Below are 14,741 nucleotides of genomic sequence, written 5' to 3'. Positions count from 1 at the left end.
CATCGTTTGTCCGGTTAAGTCCTGAATTTATCTGGACAAAGATACTGAATATTGACCCCCCAATATAGCTGCTTTCTTAGTTAAAAAAAAAAAAAAAGCATAAACTCACTTTAATTTTTTTGTTTTAGAGCAGTGATTATTTGGGAATTGGTGTGGCAGAGGATGGGGGGAAATAATGGTTATAAAAACAGCAATCAATATACTTTTAGTCTATTCCCTACTACCGACGCAACAGTAGGAAATATTCTAGCTCGTCACATGGTACAGTCTCTGCACAGCATCATTTTACAACCCTCACAATTCTGAATTCACCAAGAGAAAGCAAACAAATGCAGTATAAATCCTTGAGCGCATCTGAGCCAGATGCGTATAGAGATTTGATTAGTGGTACGGCAGCAAGTGAAGCAGGGATGCAGCTAGCATACATGTGTGATCTGGTGGCAAAGAAAGAGTTAAGAGGAGGAGGGAGGCGGGGTGTACTGCGTCTGGAGTCAGCTCCTTGGTGCTGAAAGCATCCAGTTAAGAGCCTCACCTTCCTTCCTTCCTCTGCAGACACAGCCAGACATAAAAACAGAGGCTCGCCGAGAGCACAGACGAGCAGCCCCCACCCCCACCTCCGCCCCAACATGACGGAGACCACCAAGACCCACGTTATTCTGCTTGCCTGCGGCAGCTTCAACCCCATCACAAAAGGCCACATTCAGATGTTTGGTAAGTCCATTCTCTCTCTCTCTCTCCCCCCCCCCCTTCCCTCCATCCCGCTATTTTCCACTGCGATTGCATTTGCTGGCATTGGGCCATGAGGGTGGATGCTGAGCGACAGGGGCTTCTGTAGCGGAAGCCCCAAGAATGGGGGAGGGGGGGGGCGCTAAAGCTGTGCCAAGCTCAAGTGCACCAGCTCTTTTGCTGGTAGGGGGAGGGGGGAGGCCTAGTTTTCTGCGGAAGTGCAAACTGTTGTTTGTTTGTTTGTTTGTTTGTGTGTGTGATGTAGGTACTAGGACAGATAACTGGGCTTGCTGGGCTTTCTGTGGCCGAGCGTGTGGGATCCCCTGTTGGCGGGGACTGTCATTTTCACTGGTGGTGGTGGCGGGGCTTGCCACCCGGTGATACAGTGGGGTGGATGCAGAATTTTAGTGCCTGATCTGCTAATGTTTGCTAAAGTCTGACACTAATAGGGTAGAGAACAGAAGTGCAGGGTCTGGCTTTAGTAAGGCTGGGCGCTGGCTGAGATGTCACTTGTGTATTTGTGTGTGGGCTGTAGCCCTGTCCGCAGGGTGGGACTGGAGCTGATCGCTGTCCTCTAGGGCAGGTGCTGAAACGAAACAGTCTGCCAGACTGGAGTTCCTCACAAGTGTTCACTGTCCCCGCATCGAAATAACGAATTGATTCAAGTTAATTACAGATGCAGATAACTTTATTGGCATGACAGTTTTACATGTGTTGCCAAGGTAATATACACGATTAAAACAACAAGTACATTTCAGGCAGCTGTAAATATACAGATCAGAATTTCAGTATTTCATTGGCTAGGTGTGAGGAATCTGCTGTTAATGGAAGAGGATGTTTCAGCGACTCTGCTTGTTGTCAGAATGTAATAAACTATGCTCAGGGCCTGATGTCAAAGGGTAGTTGAATTTAAGCGAGTTTAAACAGGGTGTTGGTCAGATCAATGACTTAGTGATGAGATTTAGGGTGGATGGGTAGGATGCAGGATTCCAATGAGGTTTTGGACCTGATATCAGTGAGCTGGAATGTTATGATGTTTCATTTGTGTGTTTTGCGATTCATGGTCTGATAGGTCCTGATTTTCAAAAACCATCTACAACTAGGGGCTGCGCCCATGCTTGTTTTATTCACCAGCCCCACCAGTGGAGAGATGTGTGCAGGTGGTGTGGGGAGCTAGAATGTGAGTTGTGTGTGTTTATGGCAAGAGGTGCTATTTTCCCCTTGTACTCTCCAGTTTGTTCCCCTCTCCTCATCCCTGTCTGTGTGTGTGTGTGTGTGTGGGGGGGGGGGGGGGGATGGTGGTGTAGATGGGTGGGGGTAGGGGTGGGAGTATGTACTTTCTCCTACTCATTCTCCACTTGGTCCTCTCGCCCTCACACTCTCCACTTTGTAGCCCTCTGCTCCCCCTCGTGTGTGTGTGTGGGACAGATAAGGTGTGATTTTGTGTGGGAGGCAGCGGTGGTGTGTATGTGTGTGTGTGTGTGTGTGTGTGAAGGGTATGTGTGGGGCTTAGGTGAGGGTGTAGGAAGTGAGTATGCACACACTTTCCTCCCCTCCACACTTCTCACATTGTTTCCCTTCTCTTTCTTCCCTATCTTTTCTCCCTTTGCACTCTTCACTTTGTAGTCCTGTGTATGTGGTGGATGAGGGGGTAGTGGTGTAGGTGGGGTAAAAGCACTCTTTCCCCCTCTCTTCACCCTTGTGTCTGTGTGGGGATAGGTAGGAGGTGTTGGGGTATGTAGGGAGTGTATGTATGGGGGAGTGTTGGGGTGTAGGTAGGTTGGGTGTGGATGGGGTGAGTGAAGGTGCAGGAGTGAGTTGTATCACTTTGTAACCTTCTCATTCCTGAATGTGTGGGAGAGTGGTGTGTTGGGGGAAAGGTGGTGGTGTAGGTGAGGAGTATGTGGAGGATAGTGTGTGTGTCTGTGTGTAGGTGCATAGGGGCAAGATGGCCAGGATCAGTGGAAGCATTAGATAGGCACCATAGTTTAGGTGGTGGTGCCGCAATGGCTTCATCACCTTCTTGCTCATGCAGGCCCAGAAGAAGGAAGTGGTGTTGCGTGGGCTTGTGTGGACGGGAAGGAGGAGATGCCATCATGGCACCAGAAGAGGCCAGAGCAGGCTGCACTATTGTCTGCATAGCCAGAAGGAGGAAGAGGCAGAAAAGTGTTGGCTCACGTGGCAAAGAAGAGCAGGCAGAGCAGCACTGCATCAGCCTGTGCAGCTGAAGAATGGAGTAGCAGGAGGCAGAGTAGTGTCAGGCAAGAGCAGGAGCAACAGCCTGAAGAAAGAGGAGGAGCCCTGGCCATAAGGGCTGAAGAAGGGGGCTGCTGCTACTTGTGCTTCCAGAGGGGGTGAAGAGTGAGTGGGTGTGTGTGGGTGAGGGACAGAGCATGTATGTGTGTGTGATTCAGCATGTGTGAGTGAGGGAGAAGATATGTGCATGTGACTAAGCATGTGTGAGGGTGTGAAAGAGAGCATGTGTGTACAAGTATATATGAGAGAGGACAAGGTTTGTGTGCAACACCACCCATCCCCCGCCTCTCTATTAATCCAGAACAATCTCAGAGCATCTGGAAATCAAAGTTCATAAATATGGAGAGTGCGAGATATTTTTATCCTTATTAGTTTTAATTATTGGGTGTTATTTGATGTGTCTGCAGCCTTGGATTTGTCAATAGGCACCAATTATGCCTGTGTCTAGGGTAGCAAACATTTAGGGGCAGTAGGCTGGCTAAGATTTGCTGCCTTCCAGCATTGCTCAATCTCATCAGAAGAGAACAGCTCTCTGCTACCCTATACCAGGCGATGTGGGGAAAGGGGGTGACAGCACCAACAGAGAAAGGGGCAGCAAATTCGAAATTAAAAAATTAACAATGTATATGGCTTTTTAATTATTCAATGTTATTCTATTCATCAGCTCTTTCGAAATATTATTTTTATTAACATGGTTTTATTGTTATTATTGATTTATATTCTTGATTCTATTATTTGATGTTTTATGAGGAATGGTAATGTTTCTGTTTTCCATTGTTACACTATATGCAAAGTCTGACTTCTTGTGGTTTTCAGTTCAGTTTTTCTCTGCACTTTCTATTTGTACTTTATGGTCTCTTTATTCTGTATTTAATGAGTGTCTGTGTGTGTTCTGCATGTGTGATCAAGGTGAGGTATTCTACTTGCATGTAATTTCTGTGTAGGGATCTATAGAGGCCTGGCTTGTTCTGTTTTCCAAATAGTAGATGTATTGGTGTTTTAGGGCCTGGTGTAATATTTGCAGTATTGCCTTTTCATAGGTAGGGTTATTATTATTTGAGTGCTAGCAATTAGTGTTTTGGAATAGGAAGTTTACTATATTTTAATTTTAAGTTTTTTTATATTAATTTTAAGTGCATTTATGCATGGCTTTCTGAGGGCCAAGCTCATACCTAATGTACTTTACAATAGGCCTAATATTATATGGGTTCCAAATGTCATTTTTACTTTTCTGTAGGATTTTCTGGTTGGTACCAATGAGGTGCATGTAAATATACTAAAAATATTACTAACAATATGTAATTTGAATGTACTTTTTCATGTAAAATCTGTTATTAAAATGCATAATTTGTTCAAATCTGCATTTAAATTTTTAATCAAATATACAAATATATGAAGAATAATCAGAAGTACATTTATATAGAAAATTAACAAAGTAGTAGAAATCAAAAGTAAATTCAATATACCCACTTCAAAGAGACCACAACTGAGAGGATTCAAGAAAAAAAATTCTGTCTTACTAACCAAATTATAATCAGTCCTATATTGCTGGACTCAAGACTAGTCTATGGTTAATCATCTATGGGGAGGGCATAAATGGGGGGACCATAAGGCTCTAAGGGTCACCTAGGGCATCCAATACCCTTGCACCAGTCCTGGAGGTGGTGGTGTGGGAAATGGATGTCGAGAGGTGGTGGAATGTGTGGGGGATGTTGTGTTTGTGGGTGAGGAGTGTGTGGAGGGAGGTGATGGTGTAGGTGTGTTTGAATGGAGGGATGGAAGGAAGTGGTGTGGAAGGAGGTGAGTGGGGACGGTGTAGAGTGTGTGTGTTTGTGTACATGCACTCTTTCCCTCTTACTTCATTCCTCTCTCTGCCCCTTCACACTTCTCTCATACTCCACTCCCTCCCCTCCTCTCGCGTTCACTTCACTCAACCATCCCCCCTCCCTTACACTATCTACTCTCTACACTCCCCATTTGTGTGTGGGCGGGAGGGCAGTGGTGTAGGTGGGATGTGTATGGGTAGGGACACTCTTTCCCCCCTTTCCTTATCTCTGTATGTGTGGGGGAGGGGGAGGTGTTGGCATCTGAAGATTGGTGTGGAGGGGGGTGACTAGGGTATTAGTGTGTATGGGTGTGTGTTTGTGTATATATATATATATATATATATATATATACTCTTCCCCTTGTACTCTCCTCCCCCACGTGTGTCTGGGGGGTGGGGGGAGGCAGAGGCAGGCTTGGAAAGCAATGTTTCCTCTAAGGACTGGGTTGCTGTGTGCAAAACAGTTTGCTTGTGAGCAAAAAAATGTGATTTCACTACCCTGTGAGCACTACTTTATTTGATGCAAAAAGCCTATCAATTTTATGCTCACAGCAACCCAATCCTTAGAGCGAACATTGGTAGCAGCATGCACACAAACTTTATCCCATACACACAGACACCAATACACTTGCATATTCACTTTCATACACTCTCACATAGACATGCTCGTTCTCACTACCACACACTCACTCTCATTCCTCTCATTCACTCCCCAGACTCTCGTGCACATGCATACACACTCAATTCTCCTCCTCGTCCACACCCACACACTCATCTTTGTAACTGCAAACCCTTCACTGCCAAACAGTTTGAGAAGTAACACAAACCCCTGCAAAAAAAAAAAGACACATAGAACCTTGCATTACAATATCAGTACTATCTCAGGACTCAAACAGCAGCTGCCTTATCTATGACAGTGCAGCAATGCAAATATTATGCCATGCCCTAGAACATGAATACACCACCTACTGGGGTTAACAAAACAAGCCAGACTGCTACAAAGCCCTACAGAAAATCCACATGCAGTTATGCATGCAGACAGACCTTACCTAACACAGAATATGGGACTACAAATTAGAAACAGAAACATGTAGACAATAAAATAGCTGAGAAACTAGACTCTGAACAGTGGAAGACTGAAGAAAAAACAAAATAAAAATATGTAATGCACATTCCCAAAGATAATATATGCCAAACTAAAAATTCAAAAAAATTTTTTTTCCCTTTGTTGTCTGATCTTATTTTTCTAATTGGTTGGTTTCATGCTTTTTTTTTTTTTTTACCTTCCCTTTCTCAATCTTTTCCCAATTCCTTTTACAAGGTTTCTTTTTTTCCATTCTGTTTCTTCTCTCTTCGCCTGTCTTCTTCCCTTCCTCCCTCAAACATACACTCAGGCTCTCATTCTCACATGCTGTCTCTCTCTCTCATACACACACACACACACATACACTTTCTCACTCTCACATGCTCTCTTACTCACCTGCTCCCAATCTCACATGCTGTCTCACACAAACACATATCCTGGCTCTCACACACACAGCTCTCACATTTACATGCTGTCTCTCTCTCATACATACATACCGGCTGTCCCTCACGTGCTGTCTCACTCACACACACAAATACACACACTCACATGCTTTCTCTCACACACACACACATGCTCTCAACTCTCTCTCTCAACCTCCCTCTCCCCTCCTCTTCTTGGGCTGCTGCACGATGGGATCCACGGTGGCCCTGCCACAGACACTGCTTTATTCTGCACATGGGCTCCTCCTCCTCCTTTCTGCCCGCGCAGCTCTGGCAACTTTTTTTTTTTTTTTTTTTTACGGGCCATGCAGGCAGGAAGGAGGAGGCGCACCCAGAGTTTTGGGGCCTCTTTCACTTTGGGGCGAGGTGGGATGGGCCTCACTTCAGGCTGTGGTGGGATAGGTTTCACCACGGCCCCGCCGGTCTTCTTGCGTGGGGGGTAAAAGCAGTGCGCGGCTGCACGTGTATGCAGCTTAGAGGGAACAGTGTTGGGGAGGTGCGAGTGTGTGGCTGGAGGAACTTTTTCCCTTTCACATTCTCCACTGTGTGTGGGGGAGAGAGTAGAGGGGGAGGTGGTAATGATGGTTGGATGTGTAGGAGAGGTGGTGATGGGTGTGGGGTGGAGTGGTGAGGGGGGGTGTGAGGTATGCATACTCTCTTCCCCCCCCCCCCACACACACACTTTGTACTCACCTTTCTCGCCTTTTCTATTCTCATTCAACCCCTCCCTTGTCTTCCATCCTGACCTCTTTCTACTACTTTCACTCACCCCTTTCATCTTCTCTCCTCTTCTTTCCCCTCCACCTCACATGCCTCCCACCCAGCCCTCCCCCTCCCTTGCACTCCTCTTAATCACCCCTCGTTTTCCTTCCCTGCCAACCCTTTCTTCTCACTCACCCTATCCCCTCCCATCGCTATCCTTTCCCCTTCCCTCTCCCCTTGAGTTACTTTCTGTCACTGGTGGGGCCTGGGAAGACCCATCTTTTTTTGTCGCCATTGTGCCTTTACTTCTCTTCTGCTTCAGCCCTTTGCTGCCGATCCCACCTGTGCTCCTGTGCTATTTCTATAGTGCTACATGACATACGCACAGTGCTGTACCTGATTCCTTCTGTCTCAGCCCATCCCACAACCACGTGTGACCAGCATTATGCATGCACAGACTTTGTGATGCTTACCTGGAGCTGCTAATATTGTTATATAATATAATATTAATACATAAATAATATATAGAGAGAACCAGATTGATGTGAACTTGTGTTTGGCTGGAAATGTGAACAAAATGAGGGAAGGTACGTCACCAGGAATTCTGTGACCTTAGTAAGCAAGGATCAGGGTGTAGAAGTGAAATTTTGTGTGTAGGAGAACAAGATGTTGGATTTTTTGTGTCTGTGTTTGGGATCCAGCATGAAGTGATGTGGGGCTTTCAGAGGCAGTATGCTGGGATCTGATGTGTTGTTCATAATTACTTTATAACTTGGGACCCTGTTGGATGTCTGCGTGAAGCCTTGTTTTTTGTTGGATGTCAGGGGCTGTGTTTGTGGTATTAGGTTGTTAGTACAGTGGCACGTGCTATGCCAGTTCTCATGAATAGGGTGGCAAAGGGGGCGGTGGAGGGACCATGCAGGCTTTCAGCGATTGCCTATGGAAGGCCAGTTAGTAAGATGGACGCAGAAAGTTCCTGTGATTGCATCTGTGTAACTCCCCTTAGTTCAAGACTTATTCCTCTTTCAAAATATAAGATGAAAAATATAACAGGCAAATTCTGGCATCTTACATTTTCTTTTAGAAACATTCATAAGCACAAAAAAAAAAATCAGACCTTCATTCTCTTTACTTCTGAAATGAGTGCACAACTGCAAGTAAACCTGTGCTGCATGCTGGGTGCACCTTATTCCATCGGCCTGTCTGGGTCTATGGGAAAAATGTTTAGTAAATAAGGCCCTATGTTGGGGGTTGTGCTTTTGGGCAAGCCATTTTTCTGTACAATACGAACCAAAGTGTAACTATATTTCAAATCCTATAATTTAATCTTAGATCTATGGTTTGCTATAGAGAGGTTAATTTTCCTCTGGTAGTTTGGTCCTCCTGGAGGCAAACAGCTGTCAAATATCAGGTTTTCCAGATATCTGGTTCTATTTTATATTTTTTATACTTAATAGCTTGCTTTTTCAAGTCACAAGAAATGCCTAGAGCAGTTTACAATGTAGTTCATAAAAAGGCAATACAACATTTCATAGAATACAATTCAAAAACTATAATAATTCATAAACATATAAAACAAAACAATTCAATGTACAAAAATAAAACAACAAAACAATAAATACTTTTATATTCTGCTAAACTCAGACCCTACTCTCACAAGGGAATAGATCAGCATATATGGAATACATATATGTAAGCAACATTTTTATGCATTGTAATTTGTTGTTTTACTTTTGTACATCATTTTGGGTTATTTATGGAAATCTGTAAAGCGATTAATACATATTTTTAAATAAGTAAACACAAATCTAAAGCACCTTATCCCATCCTCCCAATCAACTAATACATCTTTCCCCTAGCTCCCAGAGAAAACTTCACTCAAAAGAACAGGGGGAACAATAATATTTTCTAAGAATAATCCCCTAACCTACACAAACAACCCACTACTGAAGGCCAGTCTGGATGTTGGTAGACCCAATCCCTCCCTAAGGAGCTTCCCAAGGGACAACCTCCTTTGTGTTGCCCCTATGGAAGCATCCAGCCCTGCTGCAGGCCACCTTTTCAGGTCAGTCTACATTGACATCAGCAGGAGTGTGGAGACAGTGTCCTTCGGGTTGACCAGACGGCAACAGCAGCAGCAAGAAGGGGGTCCAGGACAGCCTACTGCAGTCATAAAAGAGGAGATTTTATCACTATTTGGTATGTTTTCAAAGTCTTAAAGATTTATTTATTTATTTACACATTTTATATACTGTCGTTCACTCTTTATTAAACAACACAGACTCCATCTGGCTATGTACACTCTACGGGTATCTAAGCCAACAAGAGATCTTAGATCTGCCTCAAAAAATCTATTAGAGATACCATCCATTAGAATGGCCGCTTTAAATGTTACTAGACAAAGAGCCTTCTCAGTGGCAGGTCCTATTTTGTGGAACTCTTTGCCTATTAATTCCTTAAGGCAAATAGTATGTAGGATTGACTTTAAGAAAGCACTAAAAACATAGAGGCAGATTTTCAAAGGGTTACGCGTGTAAGATTCGCACGCAACCCCCAAAAACCTACCCCTGCACGCGCCGAGCCTATTTTGCATAGGCTCGGTGGCGTGCGCAAGCCCTGGGATGCACGTATGTTCCGAGGCTTCGAAAAAGGGATGGTCTGGGGCGGGGCCATGGGCATGGCCGCGGTCTGGGGGCGTGGCTGGGGGAGTAGTGGCGGTCCGGGGGCAGGGCCGAGTGCTCCAGCACAGCGCGCCGGCAGCTGGCTGGCACGCGCAAGTTACACCTGTCTCAGGTAGGTGTAACTTTGGGAACATAGGTAGTGGGGGGGATTTAGTTAAGGCTGGGGGATGGGGTTAGATAGGGGAAGGGAGGGGAAGGTGGGGGGGGGGGGGCCGAAAAAAAGTTCCCTCCAAGGCCGCTCCAATTTCGGAGCGGCCTTGGAGGGAATGGGGAAAGCCATCAGGGCTCCCCTCGGGCTCGGCGCGCGCAAGGTGCACATGTGTCCACCCCCTTGTACGCACCGACCCTGGATTTTATAACATGCGCGTGGCAGCACGCGCATGTTATAAAATCAGGTGTACATTTGTGTGCGCCAGGTAGCGCGCACAAATGTACCCCACGCGCGTAACTTTAAAAATCTGCCCCATATCTTTTTAAAGAAGCTTTAGGAAACTGCGATTACACACAGTAGTTCGCACTCTTTAAGATATGACATCTCTAACTAGGTATCATGTCTATAAGCTTTTCTGTTAGGTCTCTACTTTCTAATTTCAATCTGTTCTATTTTTTAATTAAATTAATAATTATTTATAGTTCTGTTACTTTGATATAGTATTTAAAGTTATTATTATTTTTATTGATCATGTACCAGATTGTATTTTTTTTCCAATCTATGTTTTATTTTCTTCTTTACTTTACTATTGTCAGTCAATACTTGGATTGAGATTCAGATAAATTATGATCTTTTATTTTGATTTTTATAATATTGTAAACCGTTTTGGTCATTTTTGTATTGGTAAGACGGTATATAAATTTTTCAAATAAATAAATTTCAAATAAATATATACATCACAACAGTTTATAGAAGAGACATTCATAGCTCTAAATCAACAAACTGACAATGATTGGTTACATAGGTAGTATTCATAGTCAGGCATTAACATCTAGCAAATGAAATTTTCTACTACATACTAATTAATGATCTAGAACATAAGGCAAGGAGTAGAGAAAATTAAAATAATATGTTTCACATCTTATTCAGTGCATTGCATTGAGAATCTTACATTCTCTCGTTAGATTTATTCTTCATGATTCGATTATTATCTTTTGTCCTTCTTGTCTTTGTTAGATTATGTGCGTTTTTGAATAGCCACGTTTTTAGCTCACACTTAAATCTCTTTCTGTCTGGTAGAATATGTAACATCTCAGGCAGAGAATTCCAAAGATTTGGACCTGCTATGGAAAACATATGATCTCTTATTTGCGTCAGATGTGTTTCATTGTGGAAACAGTCAATAGTCCTTTATTTTGAGATCTTAGAGTTTGCTGAGGTGTGTATAGTTGTAGTGTCACGCCTAACAAACCGGTGTTACTGGAATGAATCTTGCTGAATATTATTGTTAATATTTTATAATAGATTCGTGATTGTACTGGTAACCAATGCAGTGAAATCAGCGAGGGTGTAATGTGATCAAATTTCCTAGATCCTAGTAAGAGTCTTGCTGTGGCATTTTGCAATAATTATAATGGTTTTAAGAGACATGCTAGGAGACCGAGTAATAAGGAGTTACAGTAGTCTAGATTTGAGAGATTAGAGCTTGTAGTACAGTACTGAAGTCCTCTAGAGTTAATAATAGTTTAAACTGATGTAGTATACACAGCTTGGCATAACCTGTATTGATTAATTTACTGATGTCCATTTTCATTGTAAGGTTCTCATCTACCTGGATACCTAAATCCCATACTTGATTTGAGGGATTAATTTGAAAATGACTCAGGTCTAGAGCTGGAAGGGCTCAAAAATTATATTTGGAGCACAGAGGAAGTAGAATCTGCCTATTCATACCATTGTTAGTCTCCACTCTGCCTTGATTCCTTCCCACCATGATGATTCACCCTCCTAGATGCAAGTCCTCTACCCTGAGATAGTTTGGACAACCTCCATCTTCCTCTTGTAGCACCTACTGTTTCCTGTGGGAGGAAAATGTATTTTTCATTTTATATTCCTCCGGTGGAAAATTCTGGAATCCAGTCTATGCCACACTATTTTCCTATCTAATTCTATTAGAATGGAATCAGATAAAAGTCTCAGTAAAAAATAACTAAAATGTATCATTTGGGAGGATGTGACGTCATCCCAGCAAATGGCTGGTTAACCCCGCGGCTCTCGCCAGACATCAGCTTAATCGCCTGGCATCGGGTACCCTGACTAGTGCTTAGTGTCGCAAAGACCTCTCCCGCTCGTGGGAATCCCGGCAGATGTCGCACAAAAGGAAACCGGTAGATTTAAAAAAGTTTTCTTATAATAAATTGCCGGTAGAAGGAGAGCCCCTAGGTGACAATATGGCGGGCGCAGGGCTCGAGGCGGCGGAAATCGTGGGGGAGGGCATGGACGGCCCGGCGGACGACAGCGCGATCCCCACTAAGGGGGAGATGAAGGGCTGGTTTGCCGAAATAAAATCCGAAATCGCGGCGAAAACTGAGGTCATTATGACCTCTATTGAAGAGCTCAAGGAGGACCTTGCCGAACATGGCCGCCGCCTTTTTGAGGTTGAAACTTGAGCGGAAACAAATAGCGCGGACCTGAAGGAACAGCAAGCAACGTTACATACCCTGCAAGATGACATGGAATGCCTGAGAGACAAAATGGAGGATTTAGAAAACCGGTCTCGGCGCCATAATCTTCGGTTTCGGGGCATCCCGGAGGGCCCTGAGTATACTGACTGCCTGGATACTGTGGCACAGATTAGCGCCATGCTCCTTGCTGCAGGCGCGGGAACCGCTACCCCGGAGCAGGTGGTGGAAGTGAAAATTGCACGTGCCCACAGAGTTTATGGCCCCCGGGTGAATAATCTGCCTAAGGACATTATTGCTTGTTACCACGAATTTGCTGTTAAAGATAAAATCGCTAACATAGCTCGGCAGCAACCCAGCTGGAAATGGCGGGGCCATGAGGTCATGATTTTTGTTGATCTCTCACCTATTACGATAAAGAAGAGGCGGGACTTTAAACCAGTCACGGACCTCCTACGCAAGGAAAATATCAGGTACAGGTGGCTGTTCCCATTTGGGATCAACTTTTCTCTGAAAGGTGAAGCTCATAGGGCGAAAACGCCGGCGGAGGCCTCCACAATCTTGCGTGCAGCAGGATACCCTGAGATCCTGGGCTTAAATGTTCTTCCAAAGCAACCTGTGCGGAATGAGGGCTCTCAGCGTTGGCAACGGGTGACCAGAGGAGATAAACGGCTGCGGCGGCAGCCAGATTCATTGCCACAGAGCTGAGCTTGAGCTGGGTGAGATAACAAGGGAGCTGATTTGGGCTAATTGATTCTCTCTGCGCCGCAGTACTGATGCAGTCCAGTACTGGACGGCCAACCTGGACATAAGGTGCAGGTTCCAGTTATGGCAGCTTACAATATGGACCGGATTGTTTACAGTTGTGCCCTTCCTGGTTCTTATTACCATTTTCATGCTCTGCTGTAAAGTTCTGAGTTATACAGTTTAATGGTTGGGGATGCTCTAATATGTCAGAAACTGTTTTATTAAAAGTCTTAGATGTCAATGGGGGACGGCTATGAAGGGATGATTGACTCCTCCCTTATTCAGACAGCATGGCCCTGGACTAGGGAACAGGCTGTGGGGGAGGTGGGAAAGCGGGGAGGGTTGTTAGAGGGTAGAACCTCTTATATGACTTTTGCAAAGGAGGACACTTGGTACACAGAGACTCACAGACTAACTATTACTCTGGAATGGCGGGGACAGCAGGTGACATTCATGGGGCTCCTAATATCTGGCTTTTTCTTACCATGACGGCCTTCAATATTATGTCCCTCAATGTAAAGGGACTGAATTCACCTTACAAACGGCAATCTCTGTTCGATGACTTACATTTTCATCACACTAAGATTGCCTTTGTACAAGAAACCCATTTAAAGAAGAGATATGAGCGTTTACTTAAACATTCTAGCTTTCCTAGACAGTACTGGGCTGCTAGGCCTTTGGCACGAAAGTACTTGGGCGTGGGGATTTTAATGCATAAAGATCTGATATATGAAGAAATCTTATGCCGGGCGGACCCGGAGGGCAGACACCTCTTATTGGTTATTGCTATTGGGGGGGAAAAATACACCCTCATTAGTTCATATGGCCCTAATGTGGGGCAGGGTATCTACCTGGATGGACTGTCGCGGCTTATTGACCTGTGGGCAGAGGGCCACATAATCTTGGGCGGTGATTTTAATTTGACCGCAGACCCTCGATTGGATAACTCTCACTCTAAATCACTGCTTAGTCGGCGGGAGCGCCAGGTTTTCCGCCGTTTCTTAAGGCATCATGGTTTAGTTGATGTGTGGAGGGTCTGGCATCCTAAATCTAGGAATTACACCTTCTTTTCTAAAGTACATAAAACATACTCGCGTATCGATTACTTGTTAGTAGACAAGGGTTGTTGTGCTCAGGTTATCGCCCCGTCCCTGGGCCCGATTACATGGTCTGATCATGGTCCTGTGTTTATGGATTTCCATTTCTCTGGGTATGATAAAGGCCAAAAGTATTGGAGACTTAATGACAGTCTCCTTGAAGATGAGGATTTTTGCACCCAACTATATGGGGATATTCAGGAATATTTCCAACTTAATGAGGCCCCTAATATTGCCCCCACAGTTTTATGGGATTGTCTAAAAGCGGTGCTGCGAGGCAAGCTTATTGCAAGGGGTGCTTACGTCAAGAAATGTAAACAAAGGGAAAAAGTTGATGTCTTAATGCACTTGCAACGACTGGGGCGTGAGCATTTGGTTACTGGATCCGAGAGTCTCTTAGAGCAAATAGATGCTCTGCGCCAGCGCTTGGCAGATTTGGAAGCGGCGTCTATAGCATATAACTTGACTCGCAGCAAGCAGCTATACTATGAAGGGGGAAACAAGGCAGGTAGACTGTTGGCAAGAAAATTGAAGGTTCAACAGGCCCAGACTACTATTGTAAAATTA

General features: G+C 44.5%; 1 protein-coding gene across 1 annotated transcript in view; it reads left to right on the top strand.

Annotated features, from left to right (window-relative positions):
* The first annotated feature begins 559 nt into the window (after positions 1-559).
* NMNAT2 (nicotinamide nucleotide adenylyltransferase 2) overlaps positions 560-14,741 on the top strand; it is a 132,415-nt gene continuing 118,233 nt past the window's right edge. The window contains exon 1 of the mRNA XM_029618756.1: positions 560-711. Coding sequence (XP_029474616.1) covers positions 627-711 — 85 coding nt within the window. The 5' untranslated portion in view covers positions 560-626. The remainder of the gene's footprint in view (positions 712-14,741) is intronic.

Source organism: Rhinatrema bivittatum, chromosome 10 (genome assembly GCF_901001135.1).
Source record: "Rhinatrema bivittatum chromosome 10, aRhiBiv1.1, whole genome shotgun sequence".
Classification (NCBI taxonomy): Eukaryota; Metazoa; Chordata; class Amphibia; order Gymnophiona; family Rhinatrematidae; genus Rhinatrema; species Rhinatrema bivittatum.
Note: the sequence above shows the minus strand (reverse complement) of the source record. Positions and strands in the feature narration are given on the sequence as shown.